This window comes from Bos indicus, chromosome 3, assembly GCF_029378745.1.
Source record: "Bos indicus isolate NIAB-ARS_2022 breed Sahiwal x Tharparkar chromosome 3, NIAB-ARS_B.indTharparkar_mat_pri_1.0, whole genome shotgun sequence".
Taxonomy (NCBI): domain Eukaryota; kingdom Metazoa; phylum Chordata; class Mammalia; order Artiodactyla; family Bovidae; genus Bos; species Bos indicus.
Window position 1 is genome coordinate 73,882,324 of NC_091762.1, and position 25,939 is coordinate 73,908,262.

Below are 25,939 nucleotides of genomic sequence, written 5' to 3' on the forward strand. Positions count from 1 at the left end.
GCAAGAACACTGGAATGGGTTGCCATTTCTTTCTCCAATGCATGAAAGTGAAAACTGAAAGTGAAGTCGCTCAGTCGTGTCCGACTCTTAGAGACCCCATGGACTGCAGCCTACCAGGCTCCACAGACTCTTTACTAACTGAGCTCTGAGGGAAGCCCAGAATCTGCTGGCAAAGCAAATAGCCTTCAGTTCACAGATATATGAGATATTAACAAAAGACAGAAGAAAGAAGAAGGAGGGCAGTGGTCCTTGGTATGTGTCTTAGTCCATCTGAGCTGCTACAACAAAATACCACAGACTGGGTAGCTTATAAACCAAAGAAATTTATCTCACAGTGCTGGAGGCTGAGAGTCCAAGATCAAGGTGCCAGCATGATTGGGTGAGGATACCCTTCTGGGTGTCAGACTTCTCATTGCATCTTCACATGGCAGAAACAGGTAGGAATATCTCTGAAGTCTCTTTTATGAAGTACTGATCTCAACCATGAAGGTTTTACCTTCATCACTTTTAAGTTCCTCCCAAAGACCCACCTACTAATACCATTGTCTCTGAGACTTAGGATTTCAATATATGGATTTGGCGGTGGGGGTGATGCAGATCATAGTGATTTGGAACAAACTCCTAGAGGTAACAGAGGGTAGAGGACCTCAGAGCCCACAGTAGTAGAAGAATCTTATATCCACGGGGTCCAGTGAATAGTAAAAATGCAAAAAAAAAAAAAAAAGTGACCAGACATTTCTAAGCAGGCACCACATGCTAAGGAATATCATATTTAATTCCTAACATAATAGAGTTTGTTTTTTTCTTTTTGAGTGGAGGGATTATAATGAAACATCTCTCATTCTATAAGCTAAGTACAAGAACCATTCTCTTAGAACTTGAAAGGGTTAAGTGTCTAGGAAAAGAGAATGAACTCCTGAAAAGGCAATATTCCAATTTTTTTGTTCTCCAGTTTCACTACAAGTTGTGTTGTGAACTATTTCTTGAGTTGCCACTTTCAGATTTCACATCACTGATGCAAATAAAGAAGTCTGGATTCAAACAAATCTAGAATAAATGTGAAAAATCCAGTGGATCCAGGATCATCCCGTGAATAGGCTCATGGCACACACTTGAAACCTACTAAGGATTTTCTTTAACACAGAACAGCAATTCAATTTGTCAAATGTATGTTTGATATAAAAAGAATGACTCTCTTTCTGGAAAATATAATTATATTTAAACATATTAGAAGAAGCCTGCTTCATTAAAAAACTCATCATAAAGATCTCTTTCCTTATTTATTTTCAGTGAAGCAGTGAAATTACATTAGGGTCACTCATGATGGGATTTCTAGGCATAGTTCATTTTTTTTGTATCTATTAATAATAAGTATTAATAATAATAACTAAGATGTATTCATATATATATATGAATATATATGATTCTTCTTGGAAAAGCTTCAGTAATAATGTGTTGTTCAGCTTAGCCCCTAATCACCCAGCATAGAACTCATTTCTATAGTAATTTTTAGAATTGATTTAAATAGCTGAGAAAACTTTCACTAACACTATCTCCAGATAACTGTAGGAAAATCATAGAAATATACCCTCCAGAGATATATCCCATCTCAGAAGTCACTCTCCTTCCAGGTCAGCTTTGGAAAGAGTTCCCCAGTCATCTACCAGGCAAAGGCAGGTTCTTCAATGATGCGTGAGCAGTCAGTACTTCTAAAACTCCCCAGGATAGAAGAAAGTAAGCTTTGGACTTTTCCAGTTATCTCAGAGATAGCTTTCTCTCAGGGAAGAAAATCCCCCCAGGGAAGATGCTTATCCCCCCAGGGAAGATGCTTTTCTCTTTTATTGGCCATAATCACCTGCCAGGCTGATCAGAGCAGAAGGAGCTGCTACTGCTAAAATGCCACTAATGTGCCACTCTGGTAAGAATATACATAACACTGCTGGCTAGGGGCCAAAAATGGGCCTGCACATACAGAGGATGGATTCACTGCATGGTTTAGCAACATCTGCGGCTTTGCCTTCAGATACATTAAAGGGCAGAAAGTTGGAACCCAGCTCAGAAGAACAGCCATAAGGAACATAAGCAAACAGTGCCATGAAGTAACAGAGTATACTCCCTTGGGATTTTCTCTCCAGAGTCTAGCCAAATGAAGACTCTAACAAATATCTCCTCAATTCTTTGGTAGAAAAATGAGTCTTGGTTTTGGTAGATGGGACACAAAAGCGAGTTAGTAGTCTAAGGAGTTGCTGAGTCCTCTGGAAGATACAACCTTAGCATTTTGTTATCGTTTAGTCTCTAAGTCATGTCTGACCCTTTTGTTATCCCAAGGACTATAGCCTTCCAGGCTCTTCTGTCCACGGGATTTCTCAGGCAAGAATACTGGAGTGGGTTGCCATTTCTTCCAGGGGATCTTCCTTGGTCCAGGGATCAAACCTGTATCTCCTGCATTGACAGGCAGATTCTTTATTGCTGAGCCACCAGGGAGACTATCAGACATGGGCTTACCTAATCCTGGGTGGTTCAGTTGTGAAAGAATCCACTTGCCAGTGCAGGAGATATGGGAAAGGTGGGTTCAGTCACGAAGAGCCCCTCGAGGAGGAAATGGCAACCCACTCCAGTATTCTTGCCTGGTGAATCCTATAGACAGAGGAGCCTGGTAGGCTACAGTTCATAGGGTTGCAAATTGTTGAACATGACTGAGCATGCACACACAATTTGATTTAAGCCATCATGTTAAAGCTTGAAATCTGCTATAATGAAGGACAATGAAACTGGATTTTTATTCATATCATATACTATTGTTTAAAAGTAAATTTACTGATGTGATGCAGAAAAATATGTAAGAATCACTGTGGGATTTTAGCATAAATATTGATAGATTTGCAATATGATACTATATTGAGAAGTATCAGTCTCAGTAAAGTTGCTCAGTTGTGTCCAACTCTTTGTGACCCCATGTACTATACAAACCATGGAATTCTCCAGCCAGAATACTTGAGTGGGTAGCCTTTCCCCTCTCCAGGGGATCTTCCCAACCCAGGGATTGAACCCAAGTCTCCCACATTGCAGGCAGATTCTTTACCAGCTGAGCCACCAGGGAAGCCCAAGAATACTGGAGTGGGTAGCCTATCCCTTCTCCAGCAGATCTTTGCAACCCAGAAATCGAACTGGGGTCACCTGCATTGCAGGTGGATTCTTTACCAACTGAGCTACTAGGGAAGCCCCATGATACAGATGTTTAAAATTTCCATGTCCTAGATATTTTATGCCATATTTTCTTGTGTCAGAATTGGAGGTCATTAGGTTTATAGGTCAAGTGAAATTTTTTCAATACTTATTAAACTAAAATTTTTATTTATCTGATTAAAATTTGAGTTTTGGATAAGCCAAATTTAGCTATGACATGAAATATAAGTAATTCCCAGAGTAATCAAGCATGGTTGCTTATTTTAATCTGCATTTAACTCCAGTATATTTTATCTAAATTCAGATGCAAGTCACATAACATAATGCAAAGGAGTTCAACCTAAACTCTCAGGGGAATGTCAATTATTAGCATCTTTGTGATTAAAGAAATGCTTAATACTAAGACTTGAACACATTAAAGAAGAAAAATTAACAAGCCGTTTGAGCTAAGAGCTTCTGTAGCCCATATTATGATTAGCACATTCTTTCACAATAAATTTTGGGGTTTGTTAGGGAGAAGTTATTATTTGGTTGGCTTCTCATTATAGCAGATTTCATATTTAGAAAGAAGCATTCTTAAAGGGGCCACTGAAGGGGACTTAGTGATCCCTGTGTTATGGGGATGTCATTCAAACTTCATTGACATACATAAGAGTGTTAGTCACTCAGTCATGTCCAACTCTTTGCAACCTCATGGTCTAATAGAGCCCACCAGGCTCCTCTGTCTGTGGAGTTCTCCTGGCAAGAAGACTGGAGTGGTTTGCCATTCCCTTCTTCAGGGTATCTTACCAACCCAGGGATCAAACCCAGGTCTCCTGCATTGCAGGCAGATGCTTTACCATCTTAACCACCAGGGAAGCCCTATTGACTTATGAAATATGTATTATTCACCTAAGATACAACTATTACATGCTATGTAGAATTCAAATATAAAGTATGTCCATATGGCCTTGCCTTTTGAGAAATTTAAAGCAATTCAGTTTATTTGGGTAGACTTGTATGTATAGAAACTGCTAGAGAGAACAATGCAATATTGTGGTTTTGATATTATAAATTCTACAACAATTTGGAGAGTGATATGCAGAGTAAGAGAAAGAGACACAGAGAGAGGAAAGTCATTTAGGGAGCAGCAGAGTAGGAGAGATCAGAGAAGGCAATGGCAACCCACTCCAGTACTCTTGCCTGGAAAATCCCATGGGTGGAGGAGCATAGTAGGCTGCAGTCCATGGGATCGCTAAGAGTTGGACACGACTGAGCAACTTCACTTTCACTTTTCACTTTCATGCACTGGAGAAGGAAATGGCAACCCACTCCAGTGTTCTTTTTTTTTTTTTTTTAAGTTTAAAATATTGTATTGGTTTTGCCATATATCAAAATGAATCCGCCACAGGTATACATGTGTTCCCCATCCTGAACCATCCTCCCTCCTACTTCCCCATACCATCCCTCTGGGTCATCCCAGTGCACCAGCCCCAAGCATCCAGTAGCGTGCATCGAACCTGGACTGGCGACTTGTTTCATATATGATATTGTACATATTTCAATGCCATTCTCCCAAATCATCCCACCCTCTCCCTCTCCCACAGAGTCCAAAAGACTGTTCTATACATCAGTGTCTCTTTTGCTGTCTCATATACAGGGTTATTGTTACCATCTTTCTAAATTCCGTATATATGCATTAGTATACTATATTGGTGTTTTTCTTTCTGGCTTACTTCACTCTGTATAATAGGCTCCAGTTTCATCCACCTCATTAGAACTTATTTAAATGTATTCTTTTTAATGGCTGAGTAATACTCCATTGTGTATATGTACCACAGCTTTCTTATCCATTCATCTGCTGATGGACATCTAGGTTGCTTCCATGTCCTCGCCTGGAGAATCCCAGGGATGGGGGAGCCTGGTGGGCTGCCATCTATGGGGTCACACAGAGTCGGACACAACTGAAGCGACTTAGCAGCAGCAGTAGCAGCAGCAGAGTAGGAGACATAGGACATAGATCAGACTTACATGAGGATGAAAAGGTCTGGCTGTCAGAGATAAAAAGAGATGTTGACCATTGGGGTAAGATTCAGGAAAAGAGTGAAGCAGAAGCAATCATGTGAAGCATTGAAAATGGGAGAACTATGTCAGCCTATCTGAGAGTAAGGGCCTCTACTGGTAAGTGTGGAGAAGGAAAGTTGAGTATTCAGGATGGAATCAGGTAAAATTGAATCCTATATTGAGTCTAGAAAGGTTAAAGGACTTTATTAGGCACATTACTAAAATGTGGCACAGATAGGCTGCTGCTGCTGCTGCCTAGTCACGAAGTCATGTCTGACTCTGTGCAACCCCCCACAGGATTGTCTAGGCAAGAATACTGGAGTGGGTTGTTTTTTCCTTCTCCAGGAGATCTTCCTGACCCGGGGTTTGAACCAGCCTCTTCTGCTTGGAAAGCAGATTGTTTACCACTGAGCCTCCTGGGAAACCAACCGAAGATAGGACTCAACTTAGATACTACCCTCAATATTATATTTAACTTTTTTTTTTTCTTTTTGTAGATTTAACAAGTCATCTATTTGGGTTGTACCTACAGTAAAGTAGCAGTAAAGTGTTGAGTCTGGACTCAGAACCATCCTACCACAGCTATAGGATTAACTTTCATGATGAAAGTTATCTAAAACTATCATTTGAAATAGCCTAGGCCTCACCAGGTGGCGCTAGTGTTAAAGAACCCGCCCCTGCCGATGCAGGAAACATGAGAGACTTGGGTTCGATTCCTCAGTCAGGAAGATTCCCTGGCGGAGGGCATGGCAGTCCACTCCAGTATTCTTGTCTGGAGAATCCTATGGACAGAGGAGCTTGGTGGGCTACAGTCCATAGGATGGCAAAGAGTCAGACACAACTAAAGCAACTTAGTACACAGACATATTCTGGTCAACTTTTTAGAAATCAGGAGTTTGTGTTTTTAATGGAATCATTATATTTAATCCCTTTTACTTTTCCTTGGCTTTAACAGTTGAGATGCCATTGCTGTAATGTGTTTAATTTTCTAAAATACAAATCAATGTATGGACAGGACATGTGGTTATCTAAGTCCGGTTTGTTATATAGCACAGATAATCCCATAGGAACAGTCTGCCACTGTCATACAGTTTCCCTTCCCTGGTATCTACTACTGTAAGGAAAATATAATTACATTGTTATCATGTTATATGCTAACAGCAGCATGGTCAAAACTGTCTATGGGTTACCATGACAACCCCATCTAGATAAAAATGAAAATGGTATTCACAATACATATTTACCTAGAGTTTATTTTGTCTTTTAGGCTCTTCAATGGCCAACAAGGAATTATCATTCAAAATTTTAGCACAAGATCTATTCTCACTGTTACCAATGTGACACAGGAGCACTTCGGCAACTATACTTGTGTGGCTGTCAACAAGCTAGGCACAACCAACGCGAGCCTGCCTCTCAGCCGTAAGTAACACAGAATTACCAAAATGCTCCCAGGGCCTTTTGGTTCCTGTCTATGAGCTCAGCCTGATGTGTCATGTTCCTTACACAGAGGAAATTTGGCCCCCAAATAATCTGGATGTTGGAGAATTTGATAATCCCTATAGAATTACATATGTGCTTAGAAAAATATTTTAGATCTGAGAAAAGGAGAATGTTACATAAATAATAGGATCCACTAAAGATGTCTTCTGACTGATGATGGTTGGTTGGTAGAATTTAGTTTTGTTTTGTTTTCAAAAATTCATTATATTTAAGCATAAATTAATCTGGATTGAATTTACTCTTGGTTGACTTTCTCTAGATATTTTGAAATAGTGAGAATTTCACCATGACCAAGGTATAATAGTGAGTAAATGATATAATAGTGAGTAAATGATGATGGACAAAATATTTTATCCATATAGGTAATGTTTTTACTCAAAACTGTATTTTGAAAAAGAACATAAGGTTTTACTTAAATAGGTACTTTAGTTCTAATGTATCTTAGTTCCTAAGGACAAGAAATGAAAAAAAAGAAGACCAAACACAAGGATTAGGGGAAAGTAGAGAATTATATTTTAACGTTTTCAATTAGTTTTAGTACTTTTTAGAAGCTGTTGTTCAAGAGTTGTTATAACCATAAAATATTCCTGATTTTGAAGTGGAATGTTACTCAAAATGTTCAAAGAAGACTCCAGAGAATATGCTGTCTTTTTAGTTGTACAGTTATCTAAACCATTCTTATCTTTGATAGTTTATGTTTTTATGGTAACCTGACATATGTATATTTATGCTGTCATCCTTTGATAGTAAGCGCTCTCTGAAAAAGGCAAATATTATGAGTTCATCACAGACATGATTGTTTCTATTTTGCAGAAATGAGGAACGGGATATATAATACTCCTACTACTTAAAAATATTAAATAAGTTTCATGATTTATGAACTCTGAATTACCAAGATTTAAGAATCTCTATTGTTAAATAAAATATATCAGTTGGTTGTTAATAGAAAATAATAATTTAAGATGATTTGTCCTATATACACTTTTAAAAAATCACATCATGTATTATTTCAGTTCAATATTATAAAGTATTTCTTAGTACCCCCTACTCTGAAAGAAACGCATTGCTTGCCACAAAATAGTCAAAGTATAATATACTTGCTTAAGTTTCTTCCATGAAGATTATTTACTTAGTGTAATTATGAATAATAACATTGCAAATATTATACAGCAGTGTGAATTCCAAGTTAATGTAAATATTGATACTTCTTTTGTAATGTTATTAATATTTTAAATTGTTTAAATATTCAAGAACCTGAAAAGGTAAATGAATTAAACCAAGTAAAGAAAAATTTAAGGCTTAATAACACATTAATTTTTGCTACTTAAATTTCTAAATCACACTCTGATTTTCAAAACTGAAGCATTAATGAATGTAACAAATTAGAAACAAATGTCATTTATTTGTTTGTTTTACTCTGGCAACCTTAGCACAGTCATCTGGATATAATGCACTGCTGAAAAGGCTTCTAAACATGGTATCTTCAGAATGGACTCTGATGATCTTCCTTTGTTGCTGACTTTCTGTGTATAGAAGTGCTAAGGATAACTAGAACAATTTGATTGAAATTCATTAAGAAAGACATAATATGCAAATTTTGAACTTAACCCTGGAAGTTTGAAGAAATGTCTGTATATTCAAAACTCTTGTGTGACCTCACCTGAAACTCTTATTGCACTAAGAGTTTCTATTTTTTACAATAATTATTTTTGCATAGTTTGTATCTCTCTACCAAATTATGTTTGTTGAGAAGACAGAATCAATGTCTGATTAATTCTCCCATATCACTAAGCACGGTGTCTAATATTTCATAGACAATATTAAACTATGTCTGATATTCACATAGACAACTTATTTAGTGAATAAGTGAATTAAACAGTGTTTGAATAGACAATTAATTAATGAATGAATAGACTGAGATTTAGCTGTGCAAAGTATATTTTAATCTCCAGTTATATAAAGGAATATTACAGTGATGGTAATACTTATTTGTGAACTTACTGTAAACCAGATAATATCTTTAAATGAATCTGTTCCAATATCTTTATATGAATTTGTTCTTTTAATTCTCACACTACCATAAAAGGTAAATTCTAAAATTCTCTTCTTACAGATGAGGAAACTAAAATGAAGGGAAATTAAAAGCTTGGTCAAAGTCAAATGGCTAATAAGTGACAAAGCACAAACCTGATCAACAGTCTAATTTCAGAGTCCCAGGTTTTAACTTCTATGTTTCACTGTTTCTCACTGTGCTAAACATAAAACCAGTATCATTTGCAACATATTATTGAAAGATAAACCTCTACATGTAACATGTTTGCCTTTCTTAGCTTTTTTTTAAATATAAATTTTAGTAATTTAAGGTGCTATTGCTGAATGTATAAAAACTGTTTTTAATAAATGGTTAGAAATGGGCAACATACACCAGATATAAAATTTTAAGTTTATGAAAGATGAATGAGGTTAATGTTTGGCTGAAATATTTTTAAAAGTGAGACTCAGAGACATTTGAACATACATTTTTACGGGATTTTAAAACTCTTTGGAATGGTACCATTCTCCAACACAGGCACTATGAATCTTCAAACTATGTAGAGAAAGACAGCTTTTTTAAAAGTTCATGTGAAGCTGGTTTCCCCTCGATAAGAATTCCTTTCATATCTTCACAAGGTCTGTAGATGGGAGAGCCTTCAAGCTCTAAACTGATCCAAAAGAAGTGGTCGGTCCTAAGCTGATCTAATGTTGGCCCATGACCTGCTAATTTTTTTTAACCTGTTATTGAATATTAGCCCTTCTTATAGTCAGGGGAGTGTAAAACCAAAGTGCTCATCTTCCAATCCAGGAGAAAGGAATTAGACTCCAAAGAGTCTGCCATTTGTGTAAATAATGATATATGAAACAAGCCATGAATAGAGAAATTCATATTATTATGATTTGTATCCATGCATATTAATATGCTCAGAGAGTTAATCAAAAATGTGAGTTTCCCTTCATAGTGCTTATGCATAGCAAACACTACATTGAGTTTCAGTCACTGAGAATCAGGTCCCTATCCAAAACTATTTAGAATAAATCCCGATTCTATTAAACTCTACTTCTTATGTGTAATAACCTACATGTTCCAGATCATCAAGAAGGAAAAAGTCAAGAAGTTATAGTTTAGAGTCTTGCCATAACTAAGACCACGAAAAAGGAATGTAGCACTTTTTTATGTATAAATGTTTGTGTGTCTATGTTTCACACATAATGGAAGTCAAGCAGGTCATAATTTGAACCACAGTTTCATCATATATAGTTATATGATCTTGAGTAAATGCCAAAGCTTCAGTTAATTCATTTGTAAAGTAAGGGCAATAATAGCTCCCACTCCATTGTTGTTCAGTCACCGTCATGTCCACTCTTTATGACTCCATGGACTGCAGCATGCCAGGCCCCTCTGTTCCTCACCATCTCCCAGAGTTGGCCCAAGTTCATGTCCATTGAATCAGTGATGCCATCCAATCATCTCATCCTCTGTTGCCCTCTTCTCCTTCTGCCTTCAGTCTTTCCCAGCATCAGGGTCTTTTCCAATGAGTCAGCTCTTTGCATCAGGTGGCCAAAGTACTGGAACTTCAGCTTCAGCATCAGTCCTTCCAATGAGTATTCAGGGTTGATTTCCTTTAGGATTGAATGGTTTGATTTCCTTGTTCTCCAAGGAATCTCAAGAATCTTCTCCAGCACCACAGTTCAAAAGCATCAATTCTTTGGCACTCAGCCTTCTTTATGGTCCACCTCTCACATCCGTACATGACTCCTGGATAACTCCCACTTTAGGATAAAAATTAAGTGGGATGATGTATGTAATATATGTTACCCATTGTTATTATATCACACCTCCCAAGAATACTCAGTTCAGTTGCTTTCAAAAACTATATATACAGATGGCTGAGCTTATTTGATGACTGATTGACCAGTACTTTACTGAGGGTTTAGGTAGTAAGTTGTCATTGGTAATCAAGGGAGAAGGCACGTAAATTTGATATAATGTCTCAACTCTGGCTATAACTTAGCTTCATCCCTTGCTCTGTATGTGAACCATACTTTGTAGGACTAATTCCAGATTAAATATGATGTTTGCAGCATAGAAGTTCAGACATCTAGATTTAAAGCATAAAGACAGAAGTAAAGCAATTGTTCTATTATAAGGCTCCAACATTTTATCAGTAGCAATAGTTATCCATCAAATATATAGACTGCCCACAATATATGAAGCACTGTGCTAGATGTTGGAAAGAAAATTATTCATAGAATGGGAACTTCATTCTCAAAGAGTCCTCAGATGAATAAGAAGAGGAGTACAGAAGCAGATAACTCTAGTGCAGTATAGTCAACAGTAGAGTACAAGGGCAGAGAAGAGGCTCTTAATCTATTTTGAGGACCATGAAAGGACTGTCATCTAGAGTAGGTAATATCGCTGTATGAATTATAACTAAGTTACAACTTCAAAATATTATTTTATTCACTGTTGTCATATTTTCAAAGGCAGAACTTTGTAGAGTTCATTCAACAATAATCATGAGAACAATGTACAGTGTCACAAATGAAAGAATGAGACACTCAGTCTTAATGATTCAGGGCAATTTATAGAGAAAACCCTTGAGACAAGGATGTGATTGGGTTGAGCCTGGGTGTGGGAATGGGAGGGAGAAAAATACTCCTGTATGGAACAGCTCATGTAAAGGCATAGCAGAATGAAACAATCTGATACATTTGAAGACCTAGTAGTAGTTTAATATGGTTAGAGAAAAAGGAAGAAGAGAGTGTTGAGAGATGAGGCTGGACAAGGTGGTAGACTTAGGACAGAAAGGGCCTGAAGGTGAGTTTGGACTTTATCCTTCTAGTTTTGGAGAGGCATTGAATCCTTGTAATAAAGGATGGATATAAACAGATTTAATTTCTGAAATACTTTCCTAGGCAATGTGGAGGGCTACACCCAAGTATTAGACTTACAAGAAGATAATTGCACAAAAAGAATTATAGGGATGACAGAGATAATTAGGACAGAGGAGCTAATGACCAAATCTGAAGGCAATAGGAATGGAATTGTGAAAATCTAGATAACTACTTCAGTTTACTTTGGATATCATTAACCAGGCTAGAATGTAAGAAGAGGATTAACCCCTTTTTTACTGGGGGAGAAGGTGAATATTGAAAGAGAGAAATGTGTTTAATTTTAGACATAGTCAGTTGGAGGCAATGTCCAGTGGGTAGCTGTACTTAAGTCCAGAATGGAGATATGATTCGGAAGTACCAGCATGGATGTGGTAGTTTCCAGTATGAGAGTAAATAAAATTTCACATAAAGGCCATGTAGAGTGAAAAGATGAGCAAAAACATGTGCAATAAACTACTCTTTCTATAGGCTAGGATCTGAAAGGAAGAACACAGATTTTCAGATATTCTCTGCCTAGTGTAGCTGATGATCCCTCTGCCTTGATGCCTCAGCAGCTGGCCTGTTGTGAGCTTCTTTTCTGATCAGTAGGCCCAGTAGTCCGCTGTATATCAACAACTTCCTGACCCACAAAGATGCAGCACCCCAGTCTTTGGTGAATGATACTCAACAGGCTTCTTGCTTTTTTTCAAGCTTCCCTCATTCTAGTTTCTTGGCCTCTTTTCTCACATCTTTCTTTGGTCCCCAAGAAGCAATAAACAGCTTTGATTTAATATGAAGTCAATTTAAATTCTTTAGCTTACCATGGCCCATAGGCTCTAGACTGTAATTGTAAGAGGAGCTGTAATTTTAAGCTGAGATTTCAGTAATTTCATCAATAGAATTACTTCAGGTAGAGAGTAAATACTTCCTCAAGTAAGAGGAAAGTAAAATTTACAGTGAAAAAACTATGGGAGAGCTAGTATACAATGAATCCCTCATTCTCTAGATTACCTGTCCAGATATTTCTGAAATGTGTCTGCATTCTAAAAAGTCTTTGTGAGAGAGAGGTAGAGAAGGAGACAGAAAGAGTGTGAGAGCAAAAAAGAATATTCTGCAGATCACTGTAGATCAGCCTCCGGGAACAGTGCTTTAACAAACTTAATGATGGATGACAGCATGTCAACTATTCATAGCAAAATTCCTTATTAAGTAAAAACTTGAGGATTCAGAATTATGGGGAGTTTATTATTATTTTTAAGTGTGTGTGTGTGTGTGTGTGTGTGTGTTTTGCTCCCTGAACATGAGCAACTAAAGGAGATGATTCCTCTAGGTCTGCTCCTTAAAGAATATGAATAAGATGGTCCCATCCTGCCATCTATAGGTCTAATTTATCAAATGTACATCATCATTGGATTAGTAATCTCATAACCAATAAAAGTCATTTTCATAAGTAGAACACGTATATACTTTGTTTTCTGCTTTGATTATAGGACATGTATTAAAAGACTCACAATCTAATGGGAGATAAGGAAAGATAGTTAAGAAGGAAGAAATCTATATAAACAATGTACTTAACATTTACATCAGTTGAAGTCACTCAGTCGTGTCTGACTCTTTGCAACCCATGAACCACAGCACGCCAGGCCTCTCTATCCATCACCAACTCCCGGAGTCCACGCAAACCCATGTCCATTGAGTCAGTGATGCCATCCAACCATCTCATCCTCTGTCATCCCTTTCTCCTCCTGCCCTCAATCTTTCCCAGCATCAGGGTCTTTTCAAATGAGTCAGCTCTTTGCATCAGGTGGCCAAAGTATTGGAGTTTCAGCTTTAGCATCAGTCCTTCCAGTGAATATTCAGGATTGATTTCCTTTAGGATGGACTGGTTGGATCTCCTTGCAGTCCAAGGGACTCTCAAGATTTTTCTCCAACACCACAGTTCAAAAGCATCAATTCTTTGGTGCTCAGCTTTCTTTATAGTCCAACATTTACATAGCTTTGGTTTAAAAATCTTCACATGAGACCTAATCTGTGAAAATGTTTGGAACAACTCAAGCTTTACTATTAACAAAATCTTCTCTTACAGTCTCAGATAACAATACATTTTGTTACAACATATAATTGCCAAGTCACTTTTTACTATGTTTCTTAAAGTGTGGTGTCAAATATTTTGCTAGAATATAGGCCCTAATGATGCTGTAGGGACCTCTGTCCTTCCTTTCTTGTATGTGTGTGCTGGGGGGCGGGGCACAGGTGCACACATATACATGTACATTCATTTATTCAGCTAACAAAGTTATTGCTTCTGAAATATTACACATCAGATATTCAAAGGACTCACCAAAACTGTCTTTCCCTCCATTAGCAACACTGTGGAGACAATAACAAAGTCCAATTTTAAATGCTTTTATAATCAAGTGCTATTTAACTTTCTGAAAAATCTCTCATTTTAGAGACTATTTCTTCCAAGTCTATTTAATTTGATGATACCTCCTCTTTGAAATTATAAAAAAAGAAAAGTCAGTAACTGTTATCCAAAGGGAAAATGGGAGAGACTTTTGGAGAAAGTAAGAATGTGTGTACATAAAAGTTTTTCCCTGTTTAGATCTGACTGATGCAGGCAAACTTTATTTTTTGACTGATTTGTTGAATATGGAACCAGCTGTGCCCTTGTAAGTAATATTTAAGCTCTCTGCTTGCTTCAAATGTCCCCACATGCCACTAAGCAACTGTATGAGCTGTTACTTTTGCCTGTTATAATGAACCTTGGTTCCATGTGAAAGGTAAAACCACAAATCTGAATGATTCATATTTTATATTGAAATTGATCTCCCCTCCTGCAACTTAAAAGAGATAGGGTTTTCATTTTGGTTGAAAGAGGCAGTAATAAATTTAGACTTGGTGGTTATTAAAGATAGCATGCTATGTGAGTCAACTTGCTTTATCCTCACAGCTTTATGATGTTAATGGAAACCCTTTCCTGGATGCTCTAGTAATAAGTATTTGACAAAAATTAGGCTTGAGGATATAGGTAGATTTTGATATAGCTAAATTGGCCTATTAGATGACACTCAACCAAACTGAAATATACATGCACAGTCATAATCATCATACAAGTAATGGATATATACAAATCCAACAAAACAGAGTATGAGTGAAGCAGAGGAATTTATGCTCCCTGACCTTGTACGCTCAGTTGTGTCTGACTCTTTGTGACCCCATGGACTGCAGCACACCAAGCTTCCCTGTCCATCACCAACTCCCAGAGCTTACTCAAATGTATGTCCATCGAGTTGGTGATGCCATTCAACCATCTCATCCTCTGTCATCCCCTTCTCCTCCCGCCTTCAATCTTTCCCAGCATTACGGTCTTTTCAAATGAGTCAGTTCTTTGCATCAGGTGGCCAAAGTATTGGAGTTTCACCTTTAGCATCAGTCCTTCCAAAATATATTCCTTTAGGATTGACATATTGGATCTCCTTGCAGTCCAAGGGACTCTCAAGATTTTTCTCCAACACCACAGTTCAAAAGCATCAATCTTCAGCACTCAGTGTTCTTTATAGTCCAACTCTCACATCCATACACGACTACTGGAAAAACCATAGCTTTGACTAGATGGACCTTTGTTGGCAAAGTAATATCTCTGCTTTTTAATATGCTGTCTAGGTTGGTCATAGCTTTTTCCAAGGAGCAAGCGTCTTTTAATTTCATGGCTGCAGTCACCATCTGCAGTGATTTTGGAGCCCAAAAAAATAAAGTCTGACACTGTTTCCACTGTTTCCCCATCTCTTTGCCATGAAGTGATGGGACCGGATGCCATGATCTTTGTATTCTGAATGTTGAGTTTTAAGCCAACTTTTTCACTCTCCTCTTTCACTTTCATCAAGAGGCTCTTTAGTTCTTTTTCACTTTATGCCATAAGGGTGGTGTCATCTGCATATCTGAGGTTATTGATATTTCTCCCAGCAGTCTTGATTCCAGCTTGTACTTCATCCAGCCTGGCGTTTCACATGATGTACCCTGCATATAAGTTAAATAAGCAGTATGACAATATACAGCCTTTATTTACACCTTTCCCAGTTTGGAACCAGTCTGTTCCATGTCCAGTTCTAACTCTTGCTTCTTGACCTGCATACAGATTTCTCAGGAGTCAGGTCGGGTGGTCTGGTTATTCCCAACTCTTTCAGAATTTTCCAGTTTGTTGTGATCCATACAGTCAAAGGCTTTGGCATAGACAATAAAGCAGACATAGAGGTTTTTCTGGAACTCTTTTTCTTATTTGATGATCCAACAGACTGGTAATTTGATGTCTGGTTCCTCTGCCTTTTCTAAAACCAGCTTGAACATCTGGAAGTTCCCAGTTCACATAGTGCTGAAGCCTGGTTGGAGAATTTTGAGCATTACTTTGCTAACATGTGAGATGAGTGCGATTATGTTGTAGTTTGAGCATTATTTGGCATTGCTTTTCTTTGGGATTAGAATGAAAACTAACCTTTTCCAGTTTTGTGGCCACTGGTGAATTTTCCAAATTTGCTGGCATATTGAATTCACCACTTTCACAGTATCATCTTTTAGGATTTGAAATAGCTCAACTGGAATTCCATCACCTCCACTAGCTTTGTTCATAGCGATGCTTCATAAGGCCCACTTGACTTCACATTCTAGGATGTCTGGCTCTAGGTGAGTGATCACACCATGGTGATTTTCTGGGTCGTGAAGATGTTTTGCATAGTTCTTCTGTGTATCCTTGCCACCTCTTCTTAATGTCTTCTGCTTCTGTTAGGTCCATACCATTTCTGTTTTTTATTGTGCCTATCTTTGAATGATATGTACCCTTGGTATCTCTCATTTTCTTGAAGAGATCTCTAGCCTTTCCCATTCTATTGTGTTCCTCTTATTTCTTTGCACTGATTACTGAGGAAGGCTTTCTTAACTTATACCTGTATCCTGTGTGTATTCTCAAGAAGCTTACACACAAAATGGACACCATACTTGAACGATGATATCCAACACTGTGAAGGCTTATAGGCCATTTGATTCTGTACAGAACATCCACAAAACCATTGATCCACAGTAAAATTTCCTTGACATTTGGCCCTGTTCAAAATATCCTTGAGCATATTTGAGAATGCCAAATGATTTTGAAGAGGACTAAATATCAAAGACCTTTGGGCATGCATCAATGTATTATGGACAGTTTGGACAAAGCCAAATGTATATTAACTAGCTGAAGTAGAACAACCATTGAAAGCTGTGGCGATCCAGTTTATCAAATTGCTTGTGCTGTGCTGTGCTTAGTCACTCGGTCATGTCTAACTCTTTATGACCCCATAGACTGTAGCCTGCCAGGCTCCTCTGTCCATGGGGATTCTCCAGGTAAGAATATTGGAGTGGGCTGCCATGCCCTCCTCCAGGGGATCTTCGCTACCCAAGGATCGAACCCTGCTGGGGTCCAGCCCCGGTTGGATCCAGGGATTCCCTTGGGAGGACGGCGTTGGCGAAAAGGATAACACAACAGAGAAATCAGAGGCTTGACCTGACTAGTTTACATGGGAAACTAATAAAGTTCGTGACACCGAACTTGCTCTGACCACGGAGACCTCAGGCGCTCTCTCGAATCACGGAAGATACCCCACCCTGGGCACCTTCTCAAGTGGGTCTTAGAAGCCCAGGCAAGTAAGTGGTCTCAGACAGCCCCCACGCTCCCACCATTCATCCTTAAGGAAGAACAGAGAAGAAAAGGAGAGAAAAGGAAGCAAGAATGACACGGGGAGACCAAGCCTGATGAGCATGGCCCACAACTTTATTTTCTAAAGTAGCTTTTATACCTTAAGTTGTGCATAGAGGATAATAGGGAGTGTAGAGTCATGCAAGGTCAGCAGTCCTTGACTCTATATCAAAGCCGGGCTTTCTTTCTGCAAACTTATCATAAGCAAAGGCTTTAGGTGATTTACATCATCTTCTGGCCAGGAGGCCTGTTAACATTTTATGACCCTTTCTTATGAATAATAATTAGTCAATCAGAAAACATATTTTCTCTAAAGGTGATTATTCTAAAGTCAGGCGCCGCCCTCTGAAAGCATTAGATAAAGTTGCATTCCTATAGGGCAAAAGTGTGGTGGGCTATAACAACAAAAGAATTAACTCAAGGGTCCAAGGTTACAAACATTAAAGCTACTACTTACATTTCTATATACCAACTATATTAATCAATACACTCCCAGGGACACAGTAGGTAAGGGATATGGAAACTTGGCAGCATGCATTAACTCAACAAAGAAATCCTCTACTAGTTCTATTCTAACAATTTTAACTCTCTGAGAAGCTCTGCATTGTTAGAATATCTTAAGCTTCCCATGCCTCTCGTGCCTCTCGTGGTTGGGAGGCTGTGAACAATCACATGCGTAGCTGCAAGAGTCTGAACAAACCTGTCAGGCAAGCTAGAAAGTCATCAGAGGGGTTTGAATTGAAACACTCCTATTATGCCCAGGAGACTTATTAACTAGAGCTCTAAGTTGATTTTCTTCAGAGAAAGGTGGTAGGGGATAGCCCCCTGTTAATGTCAGAAGAGTTGGTGAAAGTCGTGAAATAGTAAAACAGACAGATTTTGGTTTGGGGGTAGATGCTCGGGCAGGTCCAGAGGGCCTCTCAAGTTCTGATTCACCTTTGCATGTCAGATCCTCTCCGCATGACCTTTGTCATGGGTGGGAACTCCCGTGCTGGCTCCCTACAGAAACCAGGTCTCCCACATCGCAGCAGATTCTTTACAATTTGAGCCTTGAGGGAAGCCTAAGAATACTGGAGTGGGTAGCCTATCCCTTCTCCAGGGTATCTTCCAAACACAGGAATCGAACCAGGGACTCCTGCATTACAGACGGATTCTTTACCAGCTGAGCTACCAGGGAAACCCCAAACTGCTGCTGCTGCTGCTGCTGCTAAGTCACTTCAGTCGTGTCCAACTCTGTGCAACCCCATAGACGGCAGCCCACCAGGCTCCACCATCCCTGGGATTCTCCAGGCAAGAATACTGGAGTGGGTTGCCATTTCCTTCTCCAATGCATGAAAGTGAAAAGTCAAAGTGAAGTCGCTCAGTCGTGTCCAACTCTTAGCTACCTCATGGACTGCGGCCTACCAGACTCCTCTGTCCATGGGATTTTCCAGATGTTTTGCATAGTTCTTCTGTGTATCCTTGCCACCTCTTCTTAATGTCTTCTGCTTCTGTTAGGTCCATACCATTTCTGTTTTTTATTGTGCCTATCTTTGAATGATATGTACCCTTGGTATCTCTCATTTTCTTGAAGAGATCTCTAGCCTTTCCCATTCTATTGTGTTCCTCTTATTTCTTTGCACTGATTACTGAGGAAGGCTTTCTTAACTTATACCTGTATCCTGTGTGTATTCTCAAGAAGCTTACACACAAAATGGACACCATACTTGAACGATGATATCCAACACTGTGAAGGCTTATAGGCCATTTGATTCTGTACAGAACATCCACAAAACCATTGATCCACAGTAAAATTTCCTTGACATTTGGCCCTGTTCAAAATATCCTTGAGCATATTTGAGAATGCCAAATGATTTTGAAGAGGACTAAATATCAAAGACCTTTGGGCATGCATCAATGTATTATGGACAGTTTGGACAAAGCCAAATGTATATTAACTAGCTGAAGTAGAACAACCATTGAAAGCTGTGGCGATCCAGTTTATCAAATTGCTTGTGCTGTGCTGTGCTTAGTCACTCGGTCATGTCTAACTCTTTATGACCCCATAGACTGTAGCCTGCCAGGCTCCTCTGTCCATGGGGATTCTCCAGGTAAGAATATTGGAGTGGGCTGCCATGCCCTCCTCCAGGGGATCTTCGCTACCCAAGGATCGAACCCTGCTGGGGTCCAGCCCCGGTTGGATCCAGGGATTCCCTTGGGAGGACGGCGTTGGCGAAAAGGATAACACAACAGAGAAATCAGAGGCTTGACCTGACTAGTTTACATGGGAAACTAATAAAGTTCGTGACACCGAACTTGCTCTGACCACGGAGACCTCAGGCGCTCTCTCGAATCACGGAAGATACCCCACCCTGGGCACCTTCTCAAGTGGGTCTTAGAAGCCCAGGCAAGTAAGTGGTCTCAGACAGCCCCCACGCTCCCACCATTCATCCTTAAGGAAGAACAGAGAAGAAAAGGAGAGAAAAGGAAGCAAGAATGACACGGGGAGACCAAGCCTGATGAGCATGGCCCACAACTTTATTTTCTAAAGTAGCTTTTATACCTTAAGTTGTGCATAGAGGATAATAGGGAGTGTAGAGTCATGCAAGGTCAGCAGTCCTTGACTCTATATCAAAGCCGGGCTTTCTTTCTGCAAACTTATCATAAGCAAAGGCTTTAGGTGATTTACATCATCTTCTGGCCAGGAGGCCTGTTAACATTTTATGACCCTTTCTTATGAATAATAATTAGTCAATCAGAAAACATATTTTCTCTAAAGGTGATTATTCTAAAGTCAGGCGCCGCCCTCTGAAAGCATTAGATAAAGTTGCATTCCTATAGGGCAAAAGTGTGGTGGGCTATAACAACAAAAGAATTAACTCAAGGGTCCAAGGTTACAAACATTAAAGCTACTACTTACATTTCTATATACCAACTATATTAATCAATACACTCCCAGGGACACAGTAGGTAAGGGATATGGAAACTTGGCAGCATGCATTAACTCAACAAAGAAATCCTCTACTAGTTCTATTCTAACAATTTTAACTCTCTGAGAAGCTCTGCATTGTTAGAATATCTTAAGCTTCCCATGCCTCTCGTGCCTCTCGTGGTTGGGAGGCTGTGAACAATCACATGCGTAGCTGCAAGAGTCTGAACAAACCTGTCAGGCAAGCTAGAAAGTCATCAGAGGGGTTTGAATTGAAACACTCCTATTATGCCCAGGAGACTTATTAACTAGAGCTCTAAGTTGATTTTCTTCAGAGAAAGGTGGTAGGGGATAGCCCCCTGTTAATGTCAGAAGAGTTGGTGAAAGTCGTGAAATAGTAAAACAGACAGATTTTGGTTTGGGGGTAGATGCTCGGGCAGGTCCAGAGGGCCTCTCAAGTTCTGATTCACCTTTGCATGTCAGATCCTCTCCGCATGACCTTTGTCATGGGTGGGAACTCCCGTGCTGGCTCCCTACAGAAACCAGGTCTCCCACATCGCAGCAGATTCTTTACAATTTGAGCCTTGAGGGAAGCCTAAGAATACTGGAGTGGGTAGCCTATCCCTTCTCCAGGGTATCTTCCAAACACAGGAATCGAACCAGGGACTCCTGCATTACAGACGGATTCTTTACCAGCTGAGCTACCAGGGAAACCCCAAACTGCTGCTGCTGCTGCTGCTGCTAAGTCACTTCAGTCGTGTCCAACTCTGTGCAACCCCATAGACGGCAGCCCACCAGGCTCCACCATCCCTGGGATTCTCCAGGCAAGAATACTGGAGTGGGTTGCCATTTCCTTCTCCAATGCATGAAAGTGAAAAGTCAAAGTGAAGTCGCTCAGTCGTGTCCAACTCTTAGCTACCTCATGGACTGCGGCCTACCAGACTCCTCTGTCCATGGGATTTTCCAGGCAAGAAAATCTGGAGTGAGGCAAACTGCTGCTAATGAGAACCAAATACAGATGCTAACAGAGCTGAAGTTATTAGCTAGTCAACTTTTTCAAACTTTTTAAAGCAATGGATTCTTTCCTTTCCCAAACTAAAACCTTATGCAAACGATTAATATATGTGTGTGCTTAACTGCTCAGTCATGTCTGACTCTTTGTGACCCCTTCAACTGCAGCCTGCCAGGCTCCTCTGTCCACAGGGATTCTTCAGGCAAGAATGCTGGAGTGTAGTATATAACAAAGACAAAATTGGAATTCATTTAGTTGATTTGGAGATAAATCTGAAAAATGTTTCCAAAATCTTATTTTTTTCTTTCATATTACACTGCACAGTGACCCAGAGGCCTGTCAGAAAGGTATAGAATTTAAGAAAATTAGGTTTGAAAACTTTCAGCCTACTTAGTCCTTTTACTCTGTATGTGAGTGGACTAGGTCCGAAAGAAGGTGACTGAGAACCCAAAATTGTATGTTGTTACAGGAGATCTAGAACTTACTTTTTTCTACTCTTGTGCCCATGTTCTTTCCAATCTCTAGGCCATCCACCAAAAACTTTGGAATCAAACAGATCTGAGTTGAAACCAGAATCCTCCATGCAGGATGCTGGACAGTTCTCTCAAACTCAGTCTTTAAACCTCAGTTGTCTCACCCATAAAATAGGGAAAATGACTCATTCTTATAGGGTTGTTGGGATGATTTATTGAGATAAGATATGTAAAATGGTATATACAGCATCTAATCCAGAGCCAGTGGTCATTAAATGCTAATTTGCTTTTCTTTCCTCTTGGTTATATATAATCCAAACATTGAAAAGTAAACCTATAGAAGTTTGGATCTATATAACCTCAATAACTCTGTAACTTGATCTCACTGGATATCCAAGAACTTCACTAGTTTTTTAGATTAATTTATTAATGTGCCTATGTATATTGCTATGATATCATCTTTTTATTAGAATTATTAATTAAATCAGCCATGCATATAAGTGTTCACTTGTAATGATATATAAAAAAAAAAGATCAGGTTTATAGAGAGGGTTGTACAAAATTAATTACTCTACTGATATGTTCCTCTCAGGTTAAGAGGCAGTTGACAGCTGCCTCCTCAAGCTACTGAAACAGCATATACTTCTTATAGCTGACAAAGGGTCAGTAAACGCCCAAAGTGAAAAGGGAGCTTTGGTGTTTGCTGTTGTCAGTGATCAGCCTTGAAATGTAGCAGGCTTGTGGAAATTAGGTACTGAAAAGATCAAAAAGTGTTTCAAATTTAACCACAAATTTTTATTAGGAGCTCTAGCCTAAGAGGCAGAGAATTTAGGGTCTGGCCCTTACTTGGACGGGTTCTTGGGCAAAACACTTAATACTCTGGCCTCAGCTTCATTATTTAAAGATGGGGAAATAGAATATCTAATCTCTAAATTCTCTTTCATCTGTAATGCTTTAAGATTCTAAGAAATCTATATGTTTTTAAAAAGAAGTATTTATGGATTGTTGTTAAAAACAGTTGTGCTTACTTCTTGAAGTAGAAATACAATATTTTTCCCTTCTCTACAATTTTTTGTCATTGAATTTGAAATTATTTTTTATTGACAGAAAAAAATTGTACTTTAATGTGTTTTTCTCTTTGGTGAGTTTCCATAAAGTTTAGCTAATGGCACTGCTGGTCTAATTATTTTGTCATCTGTACAAAGAATTTCACTCTCCAGGGAAATTTCCTTTATGTTCACAGTTTCAATTCTGTTGGCCAATAACCTGTGAAAAAGCATGAGACTAGACCTCCTTGCTTGCTATTTTATTTCACAAAGCTCTAACCCTATAACAACTTAGGTCAAAATGTGACCCTCTGTATATATGGGAGTTGTCCCTATTAAGACTTTGTAAAAATGGGAACACGCCAACATTTCCAGCCTAAAGAAAATATATTAGCAGCCCCACCTTCAGTAAAGCCTTTGCTAGTCTTTTCTCTGACAGAGGTGAGAGATTTCCCCTCCTATTATTTCTAAGTGTCTTAGAGAATATTTTCCCAGCATGCCTTGTTTTCCCTGAAGCTGTGACTAGATTTGAAGGCTGATCTAATGGTTTGAGCACATGAGGTGGTACCTGTCTGAGCTGCTCTCCCACCTCCACTTCTGCCCTGTGATTTCTCTATCTGAAAAATGTAAATGGTGCCCCAAATATAAGATCCAGGGATAGGTGTGAAAAAAATGGTAATTATGAGGTGCCTAGTGCTATTAGTATTAAATTTACCATTTCTCCTCAGGCAATGTGAAGCATAATTAATAGAGTCATCAAAAAGAAAAGGAAAGTGAAATTAGCATTTTTTTTTTTCTGTTTTTGATGCTCCAGATAAAGGAAAAAGGAGAAAGAATTAATTGTGCAAGCAATGATATTTCAATGGGCCACCCTTTCTCTAAAGAACTGTAAATTCTGTTTTAGTAGCCATAAAACTGCTAAAGACGGGACTGGAAATCACATGTCCTCATTGAATGTGTCTGTTCAGCATAGGCTAGATTTCCTTCCTTATAAATATTATTCAGTTGGGATTTCTCTCCCAAGACACAAATTAGGTATCTGCCCAGTATATATTTAAGTAAGATTTGAATAAATCAAGCAAGACTGCCTGGTATGCAAATGTTATTTCATCTCTGGCATGGCCGGATATTTTCAATAGGTATAATTTTTTTTAAAAAAATCAATCCAGTTAGTGCATATATGGAACAGCATAATTAGTGAGGCAAATCATAATTCTTGTCAAAGAACCATTAGAATCACCACTCAGTCCACTTAGGAGAAATTACAAGTTTTCTAAAATACTTCATAAAACAAGATGTAGCAACATATTTTCCTAAAACTGGCAGGATAATAGCCTATGTTTTAAGAGTGAGTGGTCATTCCTGTGGGGAAATTTATATTTTCTAAAAAAAAAGAAATCATAACTTCTTGGAGCACTATAGTTTATGGTCTAATAGCGTGCTTACCCCAATGTTGATAAGATATATAATCAAACTATTTAATTGACTAAACATGTTTTTAGGAAGAGTTACATAAGCTATGGTTGCACAACAACTCTGCAGGCATGACTCTGCTGGAAAATGATAAATTGAAAGGGTTCGTGTCTCTTAAGCTAGCACATTGACTGTTGGAATCCATATTTGACATCTTTTCTTACACCCATTTAGCTACATACTTCAAACCACCTGTATTTTCCCAACATCCCTCCTGCCAGCAGCACCTGAAAGAAAAAGGCTTATAAGGCAAAATATTCTTAGACTGTCGTGTATCATTATCATAATAATCTTCCATATATAATTATTTTTCCTGTTGGCTAGCTCCCTGAGTCTTTCTCCCTCTTAGTCTTATATAAGTTTTTAAACAAATAAAATAAACCACTACTGATTCATATATTATTAGTGATAGGCTTTCATCTGCTGTTTTTGGTTTGTCTCTGAATCATTCCCTCTTTTTTTCCTCTTTTTCTCTCATTGTTCCTCAGCTTTGGAACTTAATCATCTCCAAAGCAGATAGCTAGATAGATGCTTCTCTAATCAGAAATATAGGTTCAAGATAAAACCAAACAGCCTCTGAATAGGCAAGCTCAAAATTGCTTTTGAAAGCTTCATCACTGAAAATGTAATCAAACTTAGCTTACCCCAAATTGATTTAAGTTGCAGCCTAAGGGCCAACCTTTGACCAGGCCAGCATTCACACTCGCATCGATTCTGCCTGCAATCGAATTACTCAGGCAATTCTGTGCACTTTCAGCTCTAGCCCTGGAGTGCAAATGGCCAATTTGGGAAGGAACTTGGTTGTGCTTGAAATTTACAGGAAGATTTTCTCATACATTCCTGGGAAAAGACAGGCATACTTTTAAAAATATTCTTAGTCACAAAATGAACTACCCAAAAGATATTTTATTTGTTTTTATGTTTGTTTTGATTTGGAGAAACTTTGCTTTTCCCAAGGAATTTCTACTGACTTTGAAACGATGACATTTTGTACTAAACTCACCAGTATGTGTGCTAAAATTTAGAGTAAGTGAAAATTAATGAAAAAATAAGGCGATACAATAATCTGCTATTGGAGAAAGGGAAATATTACATTGAGTTTTGTAATTCTAGGGGCAGAAATTTAAAAACAAACTTGTTTACTGTGGTGGTAGCAAAGGAACCTTCTTTGTAATACTGTATTCTGTGACATCACCTCCTACCCTTCCTTTCTAAAATATTTCATGATTGGTATTAAGAAACATTACAGATATTCTTCTAGGGAATAACAGACTTTTGTTATGTATTTCTGTTTCTCATATTTACCTCCTTGTACTGTATACAAGTTGTATATCATCTCCCCTACTCACAAAACTCCTTTTAGTTCCATATAAACCTTCCTATCTTTATGTATTTATTTTACATATTTATACAATAGATTCCATTTGTTACCTTGCAAAAACTTCCCCATGTTTCTATTCAGGCTTGTTACATAATACTTTGGTGGCTTCATTATTTATATATTTAGTGCTATGTTGGTAGCTGAAATGAATTTTTATCACAAAATTTACAAATAGTAATAAATTATAGAATATATTTTATTGTAAACTCCATATAATCAATTTCTCCTCATAGAATGCTTTCAGTTTTTTTGCCAAAGTCTCGTATATGTAGCCAGCC

General features: G+C 38.4%; 1 protein-coding gene across 2 annotated transcripts in view; it reads left to right on the forward strand.

Annotated features, from left to right (window-relative positions):
* NEGR1 (neuronal growth regulator 1) overlaps window positions 1-25,939 on the forward strand; it is a 1,040,964-nt gene that overhangs the window by 811,152 nt on the left and 203,873 nt on the right. For both annotated transcript variants that reach the window (XM_070786319.1, XM_019957265.2), the window contains exon 6: window positions 6,497-6,648. In XM_070786319.1, the coding sequence (XP_070642420.1) occupies window positions 6,497-6,648 (152 nt within the window). The remainder of the gene's footprint in view (window positions 1-6,496; window positions 6,649-25,939) is intronic.